Source organism: Henckelia pumila, chromosome 4, assembly GCF_033568475.1.
Source record: "Henckelia pumila isolate YLH828 chromosome 4, ASM3356847v2, whole genome shotgun sequence".
Taxonomy (NCBI): domain Eukaryota; kingdom Viridiplantae; phylum Streptophyta; class Magnoliopsida; order Lamiales; family Gesneriaceae; genus Henckelia; species Henckelia pumila.
Genome location: NC_133123.1, coordinates 159,879,570 through 159,895,130, shown reverse-complemented (window position 1 = coordinate 159,895,130; position 15,561 = coordinate 159,879,570). Strand labels below are relative to the sequence as shown.

Here is a 15,561-nt window from a genome sequence, read left to right as displayed (position 1 = left end):
TATTTGGACACCCTATTCCATGGGGCAGGTCTGCGGCTGGACGATGCGGGTGGTTCCAGGAGAGCTTAGGCGATGGAGGACCAGCAGGGTTATTGTCTAAGCTTTTGTTTCAGTTGTATTTGGGTTAATACACTGGTTTTATTCGATATGGTTGTAAACAATATTTTTATTATTGTTTAAGTTTCTGCTGTTATTTCTGATATTTTATTTGATTAAGTTAAATGTATGCTTAAGCTTCTGATTAGTAGGTGATCACGGTGCGGGTCACTACAATCAAGCCAATAGAACATTGTAGTGACCCGTATCCAGAATTAGCGATTAATGAGTATATTAATCGTGTAATCATGTTTAGTTTAAGTAAAACATGATTAAGGAAACTCCAAAAGAGTTAACGGAGTCCAGAAATGGATTCAGGACACTCGAAAGTAGCCGGGAAGGTCCCGAAGGTCCGGAGGGTTCGGAAGCTCCGAACCAAGTCAGGAGGCTCAGAACTGGATCGGAGGATCCGAACTCAGGATCGGAGGCTCCGAAGTGGATCGGAAGCTCCGTCGGCAATATTGGACATTCCGATCGGGACCAGGGCACACATCATCGCTTACGTCAGCAAGGTGACATCATGGCTGACGTAATATTGGGCGATCGGACGCTCCGAAGGTGGGATCGGAGGTTCCAATCGTGTTCGGACGTTCCGAACCGGGTTCGGAGGCTCCAAACTCCGTCTATAAATAGGGGGCCGAGATTTCATTTCAAAGTGCACCTTTTCCTCTCTTCTCTCTGATTCCTAAGCCTTCTAACTCAGATCTAGGGAGTTCTAGGCATCCTATTGGGAATCCGGAAGTGGCATAGCGATCCAGGCGTCGAGGTGGAGCTGTGGCCTAGTTTTGAGGCAATCGTCATCAGCGGCCTGACGACGGACGCAGGTATAGCTATGGTCTCCTTAAATTATTTAGGAGTATGTAATAGCTTAGTTAAGGCTTTTAGATCTTAATTATTGATGCATGGGTATTTTCATTGTAGAGCTGATATAGGCTTGGAACCTAGAGTGGGACTGCTAGGAACTGCCTGTAGTAAGGTACGCAAGTAAAGACTGAGATTGCCAGCGGGTTTTGCATGCTTATATGTTGCATTTTGTATGTCATTTATTATGCAGCATGTGCATATCATATTGTGCCTATCCATCTTGCGAGATGAGCCATGAAGGGCCGCTCAGCTCTGTCTGGATGGTTGATGTCTAGGGCCTATTGACTGATGGGTCATGGGTGGCTAGCATCGGGGGACACGGTCCACGCCCTGTAGGAATGAGCAGTGTACGCAGGGTTTGCTCCCCGGGTTGTACCACTCATGTCCTAGGCGCCATTACTGAGCAGTTATATACAGTTATCCCAGATATGGATACCCTATCATTTTCATGCATCATATTTGTATGTTTCACCCAGTGCTTTTGTATTGAGCTTAGAGCTCACGTCCAGTATTTTCTGTGTATCTGGACACCCCATTCGACGGGGCAGATGTAGGTGCAGGATTGAGCACCAGGAGCTTGGAGTAGTCAGTGACCAGTGAAGACAGCAGGATTAGTTGTAGGTTTTGCCTTTAGGCTATTTATTCGATTTGGTTGTATAAATCGAATTTATTTAACCGATTGTATTCTGCCGGTCTGTTTTTATTTAAAGTCTTCCGCAGCGATTTATTTAATGCATGTTTAATTATGCTCTTAACTCTGATTAGGTAGCGGATCCGGGTAGGGTCGCTACGTTTATTGGTATCAGAGCATATGCATGCAAGAGACTTGGGATATAGTAATAAGACTTTGGGTTATCCTTATAGGATGGATGAAACCTTGGAAGAAGTGATGATGCGGCAATTAGTTTGCCCAGATACTACCATCATCGGCAGAATTTCTGAATATTTGACTTATGGGATTCCAGCAAGTGCGGACAGGAGTGATGGATCGTGTCCGAGTTTTCAAGATTTTTACTCATATGGATCCTAGTTTTGGATCAAGTACCGGATGCCAAAGGCAGTGGCAGAGCATTGGATGGGACGCACTTGATGCTTGCATCTGTACAGTCCATACCATGAAGACACTACTCTGAAAATTCTCCACTAGTAGTTGGAGAGATTGTCAGATAGACCTTCACCAAAGAATGCCTCGAGTGCCTAAAGCATGACAGGTTTTGAGAGTGAGGTCTTTAACCTCATGCAGAACATGGTTTTGCCGGTATGCTGATATCGATACGTTCGGTAGGCACACGGAAAACTTCATGTTCAAAAGCATGATATGAATACAAGAAGAACGCTGATGGTAGATCGTGAGCAGAAGGGGTCGACTGACATGCACTGACGCAGAGCATAGCTGATTAGCTATCACGAGCCATTTATCCGGAGTTCTTCGTAGGAGGACATGTAGAGAGACTTGGTCGGGAGTATGCTTGTATCGATGTGTGTGTCGATCAGAAGCTTCATGCTCAAGAAACGAAGACTAGTACGATGATTTAAATACTGTATTGATATAGTTGTAAACAGTATTTCAGTTGTAAATGAATCATCATACTTTAGTTGTATCATTTCAAGTTTGATTGTACATTTCATTGTATTTTGAATACTGTATGTATTACATGGGATTGTAATTGAGAAATTGTACATAAATGGAAGCAATGATACATGTTTTATTTATCCAGCAATTCGTGAATGATTGCGAGTGATTTTGCTAGGATTGGCATTGTTTTAGTTGATTAGTGTTCAAACTGTGGTAAATCATGGGATTTGAGTAGGCCGATTGTGACTGTTTGACTTGCGGTTAGTCTAGGCGTTTTCCTAGGATTGACCAAGTTAGTCGGTGGACTATGTTAGTGCCAGCGATGAGTGGACTCATCTAGAGGCATTAAGGGTATTGTTCGGTTTAGAACATTTGGGCTTTGTTCTAGGTTGTTTCCTTGAGAATAGTAGGTTGTCTTACCTTTGTTAGGTTGAGACTTGTGATGATGGGTTTTCATCGGGATACAAGGTCCAGTATATACCGAGAGTTGTGGACTATGACCATGACTAGACGTGATGAGGCGCGACCCTATGCCAGTGTTACTCTGGGAGTCCTTGTACTTCAGAGGTTATCTGGGAGCCTTGGTGCTTCAGGATTGGCGGTGGGAAGGCTACTCAGTCTAGGGATTTGGTAGCAGTCACGACAGGGTATGACTTTGGATTAAATATCAGGTTTAAACATCGATGGTTTGATATCGTCTGGTGTGCCAGAGATATTGTTTACGTTCTGCTGTGGGAACCAGTCATGGAGGGATTTTCTTGACAAGTGTGTACTCTGAGCAGATAGGTTTTAACCTTTGAGTTACAACTAGACGTGTGGATCTAGTAAGTGGACGGATTTCTACCAGCAATGACTAGGGGTTGTCACCAGAATTGTGGTTAGAATTTCCTTGTGATAGGAATTATCCAAGAACTTGGATAGGATGTTGTTCTAACACTTCAACTCGAGTAGGAGAATTACTTCATGATGATGGACTTCATCTGTGATGGTTTATACCGTATGCTAAGGATTGTATAAGCATTAATTGAGATGTGAGGGAAGCGTGGCCTATACCCGTGAAAACTTGGTGATTGTCCAGGTGGGTTATTGAGGTAAGCTACCTTAGTCTTTATTTGTTGCACAATATTTGTGTGGGATATAATCAGGAGCAAGACCGGGAATGTTGCGAATCTTTGGAATTCCTTAGGTATAAATTTGGACTTGACGAATCACAATGTTCATCCTGCATGAACGAGTCAAGGATAGTGAGTCCAGTGGTTGCGCTAAGTACTGTCTAATATTCAGAGGTTGAGCGTAAGATTTTCCATGGGAAGGAAATGGGCTTAGTCTATCTTGATGTTTGCCTTGGGTGAACAAGACAACGATTAGTAGTGCTAAGGTGACACGGGATCTGTGCTAGTGACTACTAGTGGTTATTGGGTAACTCTGTCAGAGTTAGGATGATTAAGTTCAGAATACGAAGCAGCGGTTAGTAGTGCTGAAAAGGCGCAGGACTTGTGCCAAGTAAACTACTTATGTACTGTGATCTGATACCGTTTGGAAATGGTTCTTTGTGGCAGCCGAGTCATAGTTATTGACTGAGCCATACAGGTTGAATGATCAATGGTCGTCTGACCAGATGTTTGCGAGCTTAATTAGAACGACGAGTTCGATTGGTTGAGCCAATCAGGGTTGATCAGGATGTAGCAATTAAGAAATACTTTGGGATAGTATTTTGTCGAGTAAATGCTTATAGGATGAGTACTGAATATCATCTCAGAGAAATCGGAGATTTGAGTTATTTGGTCTCAATGATCGTCAGAGATAAATCTTCTGGGATTGTTGTAATCGGGAACGATTGCAAGTGGACTTGTATGATCAAGTTAGGTGCTAACTTGACAGTGGAGACAAGCAAGGGAGTTGGTAGTTTCCAGTATAGTGCATTCTTGTTAAGAAGGAAGCTGATATTGATCCAATCAATTGCTTAGTGATAGCAATAGGTCAGGAAAGGATCATGTTATTGTTTCATGTGAGAGTTTTCCATTGAACAACAATAGTGAAGATTGTTGACCGAACATTTCGGTTTAGTGAGGGCATCTATGTACACCGTTGTGGTTGATCCGACGAGTAGTTGGAAATGCTAGTGGACATTAGCAAGGAAACATTAGTTGTCTGATCTGTGTGACATTAGCTAGGATTTGATTCTCGAGATCTAGCAGGTTGTGTCACTAATCTTCCAGCTAGTGATGTGCGATGTGTGACTGAGATAGTCAAGGATCGACTTAGTAGCCAACAAGGTTTGCCTCTGGGGTCGAAGATTTCGCAAGATAGCGATGAAGCAACTTTGTTCTTTCGAATCAGTGAGTCACATCTATGCGGATTGTTTTGTCAAGAATATTGCGCGTTAGCAACAAATGACAATCAGAGACGCATTGTGTGGCAAGTTACTTCGAGCACAAGTATTTCCCAGGATTAACTAGGGAATCGACGAGTTAGATCGTTCAGTGCCGAGACTGATGCGTTAGGCAAGGGAGCGATTTGACTATTGAGAATCCGTTGAGATTTAGTTCCAGGATCAGTATGTTCAACCTTTGGAGGTTGGTATGAACTGATGGTATTATCAGAGACTCTGAGTTGAGTTATATCAGGTGCAATGACTGTCGAGTTTCAAGACGGAATAGGAAACGTTTCCATATGTCTGTGCACTGTGGAATGTCCCAGTCGAGCATATTGGTGGGAGCTTGCCTTAGTCTTGATGTGTGTACAGTGATTGCGAGTATGTATAACTATCAGGAGAATGTTTATCGATTGAATTCATGAGGTGAATAACCTATGATCGAGATGATGTAGATCATCAGAGGTGTGATGACTTCCATTGCAATGTATGTGTGATTTCGCAGGCCAATGGCTAGGAGAGGACGTAGCGTCATGAATTGCAAGTGATGATAGTTATCATCAGGGCACAGTGTTGAGGTTATACTAAGAAACGTGGACAGCAGAATGTACTAGACATGATGGTTTAAGTTCCCAGTATTCCTTGGAAAGCCGGTTGTGTTTCAAGGAAGTGGGTAACCAGTCTAGGGAACATTGCGAGCAGTTACGTTGAAGTATAAACTTGAGTCAACTGGTTTATCTTAAAGCGAGATTCATATTAGAATGTGTCAGCACAATGTTGGGGATTAGTGTTTTCCTAACTAGAGGTGTTGAGCACCGAGAACTTTTGAAACCATTAGATGGTTAGTTTTGATTAGTGATCGACGAATGCAGTAAAACCGGTCAGGTTATGACTTGGTCTTCGTCAGTATAAGATTTCCTTTGAGACGATGATCTTGATCAAGCGGGTATTGTATCCTTCGTGGTCAGGAAGATCGTGGTCCGAGTGAAAGAAGTGTCGGTGTTACGATACGCTAGCGCAAGGGAAGTTCGATTGTCGACCAGTAGCGCAGAAATTTTCAGCTGGGAAAATGTTAATGCAGTTCAGCATTAATGAAGCTTGCAGAGAATTCGACGGGAGTATAAGTGTGTCGGAGGATATTTCGACCAGACACTCGAGCAAGGTTTTCTTGTACGTTCTCGAGGTTTTACCCTAGATTTCGAGGACGAAATCTTTTAAGGAGGGGAGAATGTTGTGACCCGTATCCAGAATTAGCGATTAATGAGTATATTAATCGTGTAATCATGTTTAGGTTAAGTAAAACATGATTAAGGAAACTCCAAAAGAGTTAACGGAGTCCAGAAATGGATTCAGGACACTCGAAAGTAGCCGGGAAGGTCCCGAAGGTCCGGAGGGTTCGGAAGCTCCGAACCAAGTCAGGAGGCTCCGAACTGGATCGGAGGATCCGAACTCAGGATCGGAGGCTCCGAACTGGATCGGAAGTTCCGTCGGCAAGATCGGACGTTCCGATCGGGACCAGGGCATATGTCATCGCTTATGTCAGCAAGGTGACATCATGGATGACGTAATATTGGGCGATCGGACGCTCCGAAGGTGGGATCGGAGGTTCCGATCGTGTTCGGACGTTCCGAACCAGGTTCGGAGGCTCCGAACTCCGTCTATTAATAGGGGGCCGAGATTTCATTTCAAAGTGCACCTTTTCCTCTCTTCTCTCTGATTCCTAAGCCTTCTAACTCAGATCTAGGGAGTTCTAGGCATCCTATTGGGAATCCGGAAGTGGCATAGCGATCTAGGCGTCGAGGTGGAGCTGTGGCCTAGTTTTGAGGCAATCGTCATCAGCGGGCTGACGACGGACGCAGGTATAGCTATGGTCTCCTTAAATTATTTAGGAGTATGTAATAGCTTAGTTAAGGCTTTTAGAGCTTAATTATTGATGCATGGGTATTTGCATTGTAGAGCTGATATAGGCTTGGAAGCTAGAGTGGGACTGCTAGAAACTGCTTGTAGTAAGGTACGCAAGTACAGACTGAGATTGCCAGCGGGTTTTGCATGCTTATATGTTGCATTTTGTATGTCATTTATTATGCAGCATGTGCATATCATATTGTGCCTATCCATCTTGCGAGATGAGCCACGTAGGGCCGCTCAGCCCTGTCTGGACGATTGATGTCTAGGGCCTATTGACTGACGGGTCATGGGTGGCTAGCATCGAGGGACACGGTCCACGTCCTGTAGGAATGAGCAGTGTACGCAGGGTTTGCTCCCCGGGTTGTACCACTCATGTCCTAGGCGCCATTACTGAGCAGTTATATACAGTTATCCCAGATATGGATACCCTATCATTTGCATGCATCATATTTGTATGTTTTGCCCAGTGCTTTCGTATTGAGCTTAGAGCTCACGTCCAGTCTTTTCTGTGTATCTAGACACCCCATTCGTAGGGGCAGGTGTAGGTGCAGGATTGAGCACCAGGAGCTTGGAGTAGTCAGTGACCAGTGAAAACAGCAGGATTAGCTGTAGGTTTTGCCTTTAGGCTATTTATTCGATTTGGTTGTATAAATCAAATTTATTTAACCGGTTGTATTCTGCCGGTCTGTTTTTATTTAAAGTCTTCCACAGCGATTTATTTAATGCATGTTTAATTATGCTGTTAACTCTAATTAGGTAGCGGATCCGGGTAGGGTCGCTACAACCATTGTCCACGAAAGTGAACCATGGTCAAGGAACTCGAGGTTTGAAAAAGGATAAACCGAGGTTTGTTTTTCCACCGAATGTGCAACCTGAAGGACAATGGCAGTTATTACGTCATAAAAAATTTCCCTTGCCGCTTACAAGAACTCAAAAAAGAAGGCTTTTACGAGAGAAGGCAAGGGCACGCCGAGCTGGAGAAGGACCATCTATACCAAATAAAAGTAAATTTGGTAGAAAGGCAACAGAAGACAAAGAATTTGAGGATGATGATTTTTTGTCTGATGAGGAACTAAGTATCAAGAAACAAGTTAGTTTCCAAGTTGGCGAATTCACTATATCGGTGGATTGTGCCACTGGATCTGTGATTTTGCCGGATATGTTTAGGTCCAAGGAGAAGCCTGCTGATTGAGTGGACTTAATGCAGGACGAGGTTTATAAAGAACCATGCCATGGTGTTACTATAGAAGAAGAACCATATAAACCAAATATGGTGATTATTGAGAAGCCTGCTATTGAGATGAAAAAGCATATTAGACCTTTGTATATTAAGGCCCATGTGAATGGTCACCCAATATCAAGGGTTTTAATTGATAATGGTTCTGCAGTAAATATCTTACGATTAAGGGTGTTGAAGAAGCTTGGAAAAGAGGAAACTGATCTCATCCCTACAGAGGTTTCTGTGATAGCATTCACTGGGGAAGCTACTAAGACTATTGGAGTATTCCCTGCAGAGGTTTTGGGGGGAAGTAAAACATCAATTTCAGCATTTTTTGTGGTCAATTCTTCTGCCAATTTTCAGGCTTTGTTAGGCCGGGATTGGATCCATGCAAATCATTGCATACCTTCGTCAATGCATCAGTTCCTGATGTTTTGGATTGGAGATGATGTGGAGATTGTGCAAGCAGATTCACAACCTTTCCAGGCAAGTTCCAGCGTGGTTGAATCCAGGTATTACAATGGTTATTTTGGACCAATTAAGTTTTATGGAAAGAGCAAAAGTGGTCAACCTAAATCCGTGTATATGGAGACACTGGAAACCAATGAAATGTTTAATATTATTCTCAAGACCACGGTCATTGCGCCTCCTAGGCCGATGATCCAGCAAATCATTGAAGGTGTTGATGATTGAGTTCCATCAAGTGGAACTAGAGGCAGCTGCAACCTCCATCAAGAAAGCCCAAGTGCAGCAAACAATTGACTTGATACGGGATAGTTTAGAATGGGAAGTGAATGGGTCGGAGATTATTTTTGAAGAAGAACTTGATTCTTTTGAAGAATTACAGCTGGAAGATCTCGCATATGCACCATCACAGTTAGAGGATCACCAACCTCAGGTTCAAGATCCTTTAAAGGAAATGAACTTGGGAGATTTCGATAATCCGAAACATGTGTATATTAGTGCGTTGCTCACAGATGAATTGAAGATCATGATGAAAGAATTATTGGCAGAATTTAAAGATTGTTTTGCTTGGAGTTATGAAGACATGCCTGGATTGGATCGGCACTTGGTAGAACATCGTCTTCCTATCAAAGACGATTTCAAGCCATTCAAACAACCATTAAGGCGAATGTCTAAAGAAGTAGAAACAAAGGTAAATGATGAAATAGAGAAATTGTTGAAAGCAGGGTTCATTAGACCAATCAAATATGCGGAATGACTTTCAAATGTAGTTCCTGTAATTAAAAAGAATGGGAAGTTGAGAGTTTGTATTGATTTCAGGGATCTTAATAGAGCCACTCCAAAATATGTATATGTGATGCCAATAACTGATATGCTCATTGACTCAGTAGCCAACAATAAATTGTTGTCTTTTATGGATGGTTATTCTTGGTATAACCAAATAAAAATTGATGAAATAGATACCTCAAAGACTGCCTTTAGGTGTCCACGTGCTATTGGTACTTTCGAATGGCTTGTGATGCCATTTGGATTAAAGAACGCTGGTGCAACTTACCAAAGGGAAATGAATGCAATCTTTCATGATATGATTAACCACTCCATTAAAGTATATATCGATGATATTGTGGTGAAGTCAAGAAAAGCAGAAGATCATGTGGAACATTTGAGAAAGAGTTTCGAAAGGATGCGGAAACATAATCTAAAGTTAAATCCAATGAAATGTGCCTTTGGAGTTAAAGCTGGGAACTTTCTGGGGTTTTTGGTGCACCAGCATAGTGTTGAAGTGGATCAAAACAAGTCCAACACCATTCTAGAGGCTAGGCCACCAAAGAGTAAAAAGGAAGTACAGAGGTTCTTAGGCCAGGTAAATTACTTAAGAAGATTCATTTCAAACCTGGCAGGTAAAACTAAAGAATTTTCCAAGTTATTGAAGCTCAAGGAACCTGACGAATTCATGTGGGAAGCTCACCACCAAGAAGCATTTGAGAGAATAAAGGAATATTTATCCAAACCACCAATATTTATGCCTCCAAGGTATGGAGTTCCTTTGAAATTATATATTGCAGCCGCTCCGAAATCAATAGGGTGTTTATTAGCCCAAAACAATGAAGAAAATAAAGAGTAGGCTATATATTATTTAAGTCGTTCACTCCATGAGGTGGAATGTAAATATTCTGCTATTGAAAAATTGTATTTGACTCTGTTCTATGCATATACTAAATTGAGACATTATTTAATTCAGTCAACTGTATTTGTTGTGTCAAAAACTGATTTGGTCAAATACATGCTTAGTAGACCGGTGTTGTCAGGTAGAATTGGTAAATGGTCATTAGCATTAACAGAGTTTAAATTGATTTATTGTTCTCAAAAGTCTATAAAGGGACAGACTATCGCGGAGTTCTTAGCTCACCATCTAGGTTCTGATGAGTCAATACTAGAGAAAGTGGAAATCTCTGTGTATGGGATCGAAGAACCACCATGGACATTGGAATTTGATGGGTCTAGCACTGAGGGAACTGCAGGTGCAGACATAGTAATTATATCTCCAACCGGAGTAAAAACAGCCTTGACCTTTAATCTGGATTTTTCTTGTACTAACAATCAAGCTGAATATAAAGCATTAGTAATTGGTTTGGAGGTACTCAAAGATTTGCGAGCAAAGAACGTTCAAGTAATTGGAGACTCACAGTTGGTACTTCGGCAAGTAGCTGGAGAGTATAAATGTACAAGTATGTCATTGATCCCCTATTTGCAGCCGCTTCCCAGCTGGCTGATGATTTTGAGGAGATAAATTTCCAATATGTACCAAGACAGCAAAATTTGGAGGACAATGAATTAGCACAAATTGCTTCGGGCTTGAGATTGTCTGAGGAACTCACTCATCGATTAGTGTTAATTCAGAAAAGGAATCATCCCTCCATCATAAAAAGGGGATTACAAATTGAGACTTTTAATGTGGATGTTAATTTGGCAGGTGATTGGAGAGAGGAACTAAAAGAAGCCTTACAGTTCCCCGAGAAACCAACTCCTTACAATTTGAGGATGAAAGTCCTTAATTATATATTGGTGGAAGATGATTTATATAGGAAATGAATGAATGGTTTGTTGTTGAGATGCATTGGGTTCCCTGAGGCAATGGAAATCATGAAATAGGTTCATTAAGGAGTATGCGGTGCACATCAATTAGGAATTAAGATGAGATGGCTCGTGAGGAGGCATGGATATTATTGGCCATCAATGTTGAGGGATTGCATTAGATACTCTAAAAGATGTCAACCTTGCCAAAGACATGACAATATCCAACGGGTTCATGCTGATAAAATGTATTCCATTATAAAACCGTGGCCTTTTTGAAATTGTAACGCCCCTTTTTTATCTTAAATGAGTTTATTTGAGTTAATCTGAGATTACAGAGTTCTCGAGCCGACTTGATTTTGATCAGGGTCTTTTTTGCAAATTTTGGAAATTTCAGGGACTATAACGTAAATATTGATTTTTATATATTATCTACACTTGGATTTGATTGGAAAAATCTTCTCCTTCTTCCTCATTGCACGCCTCCTCCATTAGAGCCGCCCCCTTCTCATTCCAAGCTTTGGGATTTCAGTCCGAGTTCGATCCGTCCGTTGGTAATTATTTCTGAAGGCAGATTAGCGATCACTGCTGCGAGAGCTTTGTTATATCGTAAGTTTTTCTACGATCAGATACATTCTAGTTTTTGGATGTTGTTAGAATCATTCTAGATTCGAGTATGTTGTTCTCTACAGTGTTCTGATCGTTTATTATCTATCGGTTTTGAAATAGAGCGACGTTCAGAATTGTTATGATTTTTGGAAGCCATTTTCGAAAGTTTGAATTTTGAGATTTGTTGGTATTGCCTTGTTGTTGTGGTATTAGCATTGTTATGAGATTATATCGGTATTGAACTGCTGTCTGCGTTTCCGGTTTGTTCAGTTTATAGCCGTTATGCCGTCGATTTGAGTTTTGGAGATTTGAACCGTTTTTGAAGTTGTTGAACTTGGCTTGTAAGTTGATCTTGGTTATTGATCTTGTATTTCATCTGGACAGATTCGTTTGGATTTTGTCAAGCCAGAGTTAACAGCGTTTTGATCGTCAAGAGTTGGACGAAGATCGGTAAAGAGTTTTACCTTGAGCCTTGTTGTTGTTTAGATTGGTTAGACTTTGATACAATCTTTTATTGTAGCTTTCCAGAGATTGGAACTACTTGCCTTGAAAGGTAAAAGCAGTCATCGTAGCGGGATAGCATACTCGGACTGTTGGTTCTCGAGTTTCCCTATTTAAATCACATATTGCATCGATACTTGTTCTAGCATATGGAACTTGTATTTTGTTGATTGATTGAGTTTTGTTATGTGGCTTATGTTTATGTTTCTGTTATGCATTCATCTTGAGCCTACTTTGATTTCAGCGGGCAGAACCGCCCTTTTTGTTTAGACGTTTGGGAACTATGATTGAGTGGACTAGGTTGTAGTATTTCTCCTAGTTCTAGCATAATCATTATGGTTTCTCAAAGTCTAGAGGAGTGGGATACGTGGAACCACTTCGATTGGGAGAGTCGGTGAGTCGTTACATGATCTCATCCTCGGGATCCCAAAAGCAGAGCAGCACTCCCTTGTTTATCAGAATTGACATCCTGGTTTTAAAGACATGCATATCATTAGCTTCGACTTGAATATGTTGTTTTGATAGCATGTTGTATATTCATTACTTGTTATGTTGTTTTTACTGGGAATGTCATTCTCACCGGTTTATCCGGCTGTTGCTTTGTTTTGTATGTGTACTTGGCAACAGGTGGGGCAGGACCAAGTCAGCGTAGGCCTGGCTAGCAGCAAGAGGGAGAGCTAGTAGTGAGACTCGGTTTAGAAGTCGTGTCAGCATGTCTAACTAGTTGTATTTGAACATGTTTAGATATCAAACTTCGTTATGTTATTGTATTGTTTATGCGAGCTGTGTTGAAAGTTTGTCGTTGCAAATCCAATACTTTTGAGCGGTTGTGTAACCCTAGAATTTCATGTATTAATTGGAGAACTGGTGATTGTAATGCATGATAAAATGTTGTTGGTTTTGGACTCAAGTTTCTAGCATGAATTCTGCTGTTTTTGGCTCTGTTTCTGTCATCGCTCGATCCTCAAGATCTTGCGGATCGAGCGAGGGCAAGCTGTGTAGTCCTCTGTTTCAAATTTTTGTGGCTCGCTCGATCTGCAATATCTTGCGGATCGAGCGAGGGCTGGGTTTTTCGGGCAATAGCTTTGGCAAAAGTTGCTCGCTTGATCCGCAAGATCATGCGGATCGAGCGAGGCACTATTTCAAAAAAAATAATTTTTATTGCTTTTAACCTTTGGTTATTGTATGCCTTATTGTTGTTTAATCCAGAGATTAGTTTTTTGGAACCGATGTCTCACATTAAGTGGTATCAGAGCATTAAGATTCTTGGTCGAACTAGAGTGAGCGGGTAGATCGAGTCTGCGTATATTGGCTCCTCGCATGTGTTTGAATTATTTTAACTGTGTACTTAATTCCATGCGAGCATGCTTTATTATTGAGAATTATTGAATTACATGGTTATGTGATTTGATTTATAAAGCATGATCTACTTGAGATATAACTGTTTCTGTTATCGACTGGTATCCGATATTCCAAGCGGTTGTAAGGGCACTAATTGTAGCGATTGAGATATCTCGTGTCCTAACCTTTGATTATCAGATGGGTCCTCGTCGAGTGATAAACAAAAACACACCGCCAGTTATTCCTACGACTGAGCAAGCTAGCACTGAAGTTGATTAGTTGGATACTTCAGCGACTCCTATGGAAACCTTGCTGAAGAGGTTTCAGTCGTTCAATCCGCCGTTGTTGATGGGTTTAGAAAATCCAGTTGACTGTGAGAGTTGGTTGGATGATATGGATCAGTTGTTTGATTCCATTGACTACACCGATGACCGCCGAATCAGGTTAGTAATTTATCAGCTGCGTGGTGGTGCTAACAGCTGGTGGATCATGACAAAGAAAGAATTTGAAAGTAGAGGTACGGAAGTTACTTGGACTCTTTTTAAATCTGAATTTTAGAAGTGATTTTTCCCTATCTCGTATCGCAAAGATAAGGGAGCAGAGTTTGCCAAACTGAGGCAAGGGAATCTGAACATTGAATAGTACGTGGCTAAGTTTGATAGTCTGTTGCGTTTTGCGCCGCTAATTGCCGGAGATGAAGAAGCTACGGCAGATCAGTTCATCAATGGTTTGAACCCTGACGTCTTCACGTTGGTTAACACCAACAGGCCTAACAACTTTGCGGATGCCATGAATCACGCAAAGGGAGCAGAAGCAGGCTTGTGGAGGCAAAGAGTAATCAGGTGGCACCTCAGCAGCAGATGCAGTATCAGAACCAACCGTCTCAGTATCAAAATCAACCATCTCAGCATCAGTACCAGTAGCAGAGGTATGAAGGTTGTAGCAGTGGGGGAAACAGAAAGGATCAGTACAAAACAAGAGGTAAATAGTTCAAGAGGCAGGGGAACAGTTCTTCTAGTTCCAGTGGTTCGAAGCAATTCGGTTCAGGACAGAGTTCTGGATCTTCAGCCATGTACTGCAGCAAGTGTGGAGGAAGACACTCACCGGATCAGTGTGTGGGAGTCTTTGGCAATTGTAACACCTGTCAGCAACCGGGACACTTCTCTAAAGTGTGCCCACAGCTTAACAGAGATACAGCTCAGAGTGGGAGTTCGTCTAGACCTGCAGCTCAGCCTGAGAGGCAGTCTTCTGCAGTTCACTCTTTCCAACCTCAGCAGCAGCAGAACAGACAGGGAGGTAGTACCAGTGCAAATCAGCCTCCGAGACAGCAGGCACGAGTCTTTGCTTTGACAGAGGATCAGGCTCAGGCAGCACCTGACGATGTTATAGCAGGTAACTGTTCGATTTTCGGTTATTCTGCTCATGTCTTGATAGATACAGGTGCTTCCCATTCCTTTATCTCTGAGAAATTTGTGTTATTGCATGCTTTGCCTACTGAGTTGTTGCCTACAGCAGTAGCTGTTACTTCACCTTTGGGTGGAGGAATTGTTTCTGTCAGATTATTCAGGAACTGTGAACTGTGTTTTGAAGAAAATTTGTTAGAATTCGACTGTATTGTACTTGGACTGTCAGATTTTTATTGTATTGTCGGTATAGATGCTTTAACCAAGTACAGGGCAACAGTCGATTGTTTTCTAAAAGTTGTCAGGTTCAGACCTGAAATGGAAGACGAGTGAAAATTCTTTGGTAAGGGTTCTCGATCTAGAATTCCTTTGATTTCAGTGTTATCTATGACTCGTTTGCTACAGAGAGGTGCAGAAGGATTTTTGGTTTATGCGGTTGATGTACTGAAATCTAGCCCAGCTTTGGTAGACTTACCGGTGGTTAGAGAATTTGCTGATGTATTTCCGAAAGATGTTCATGGTTTGCCACCTATTCAAGAAATCGAATTCAGCATTGACTTAGTGCCAGATACTCAACCTATCTCCAAAGCTCCGTATCATATGGCACTTATTGAATTGAGAGAGTTGAAGG

The 15,561-nt window shown here is 41.8% G+C and overlaps 1 protein-coding gene across 1 annotated transcript; it reads left to right on the top strand.

The window, feature by feature from the left end:
- The first annotated feature begins 8,019 nt into the window (after positions 1-8,019).
- LOC140862217 (uncharacterized) lies at positions 8,020-11,094 on the top strand. The gene is made up of 5 exons (XM_073265223.1): positions 8,020-8,673; positions 8,717-9,193; positions 9,290-9,865; positions 10,244-10,730; positions 10,976-11,094. The coding sequence occupies exons 1-5, from the start codon at positions 8,020-8,022 to the stop codon at positions 11,092-11,094; spliced, it is 2,313 nt and encodes a 770-aa protein (XP_073121324.1).
- The last annotated feature ends 4,467 nt before the right edge of the window (positions 11,095-15,561 follow it).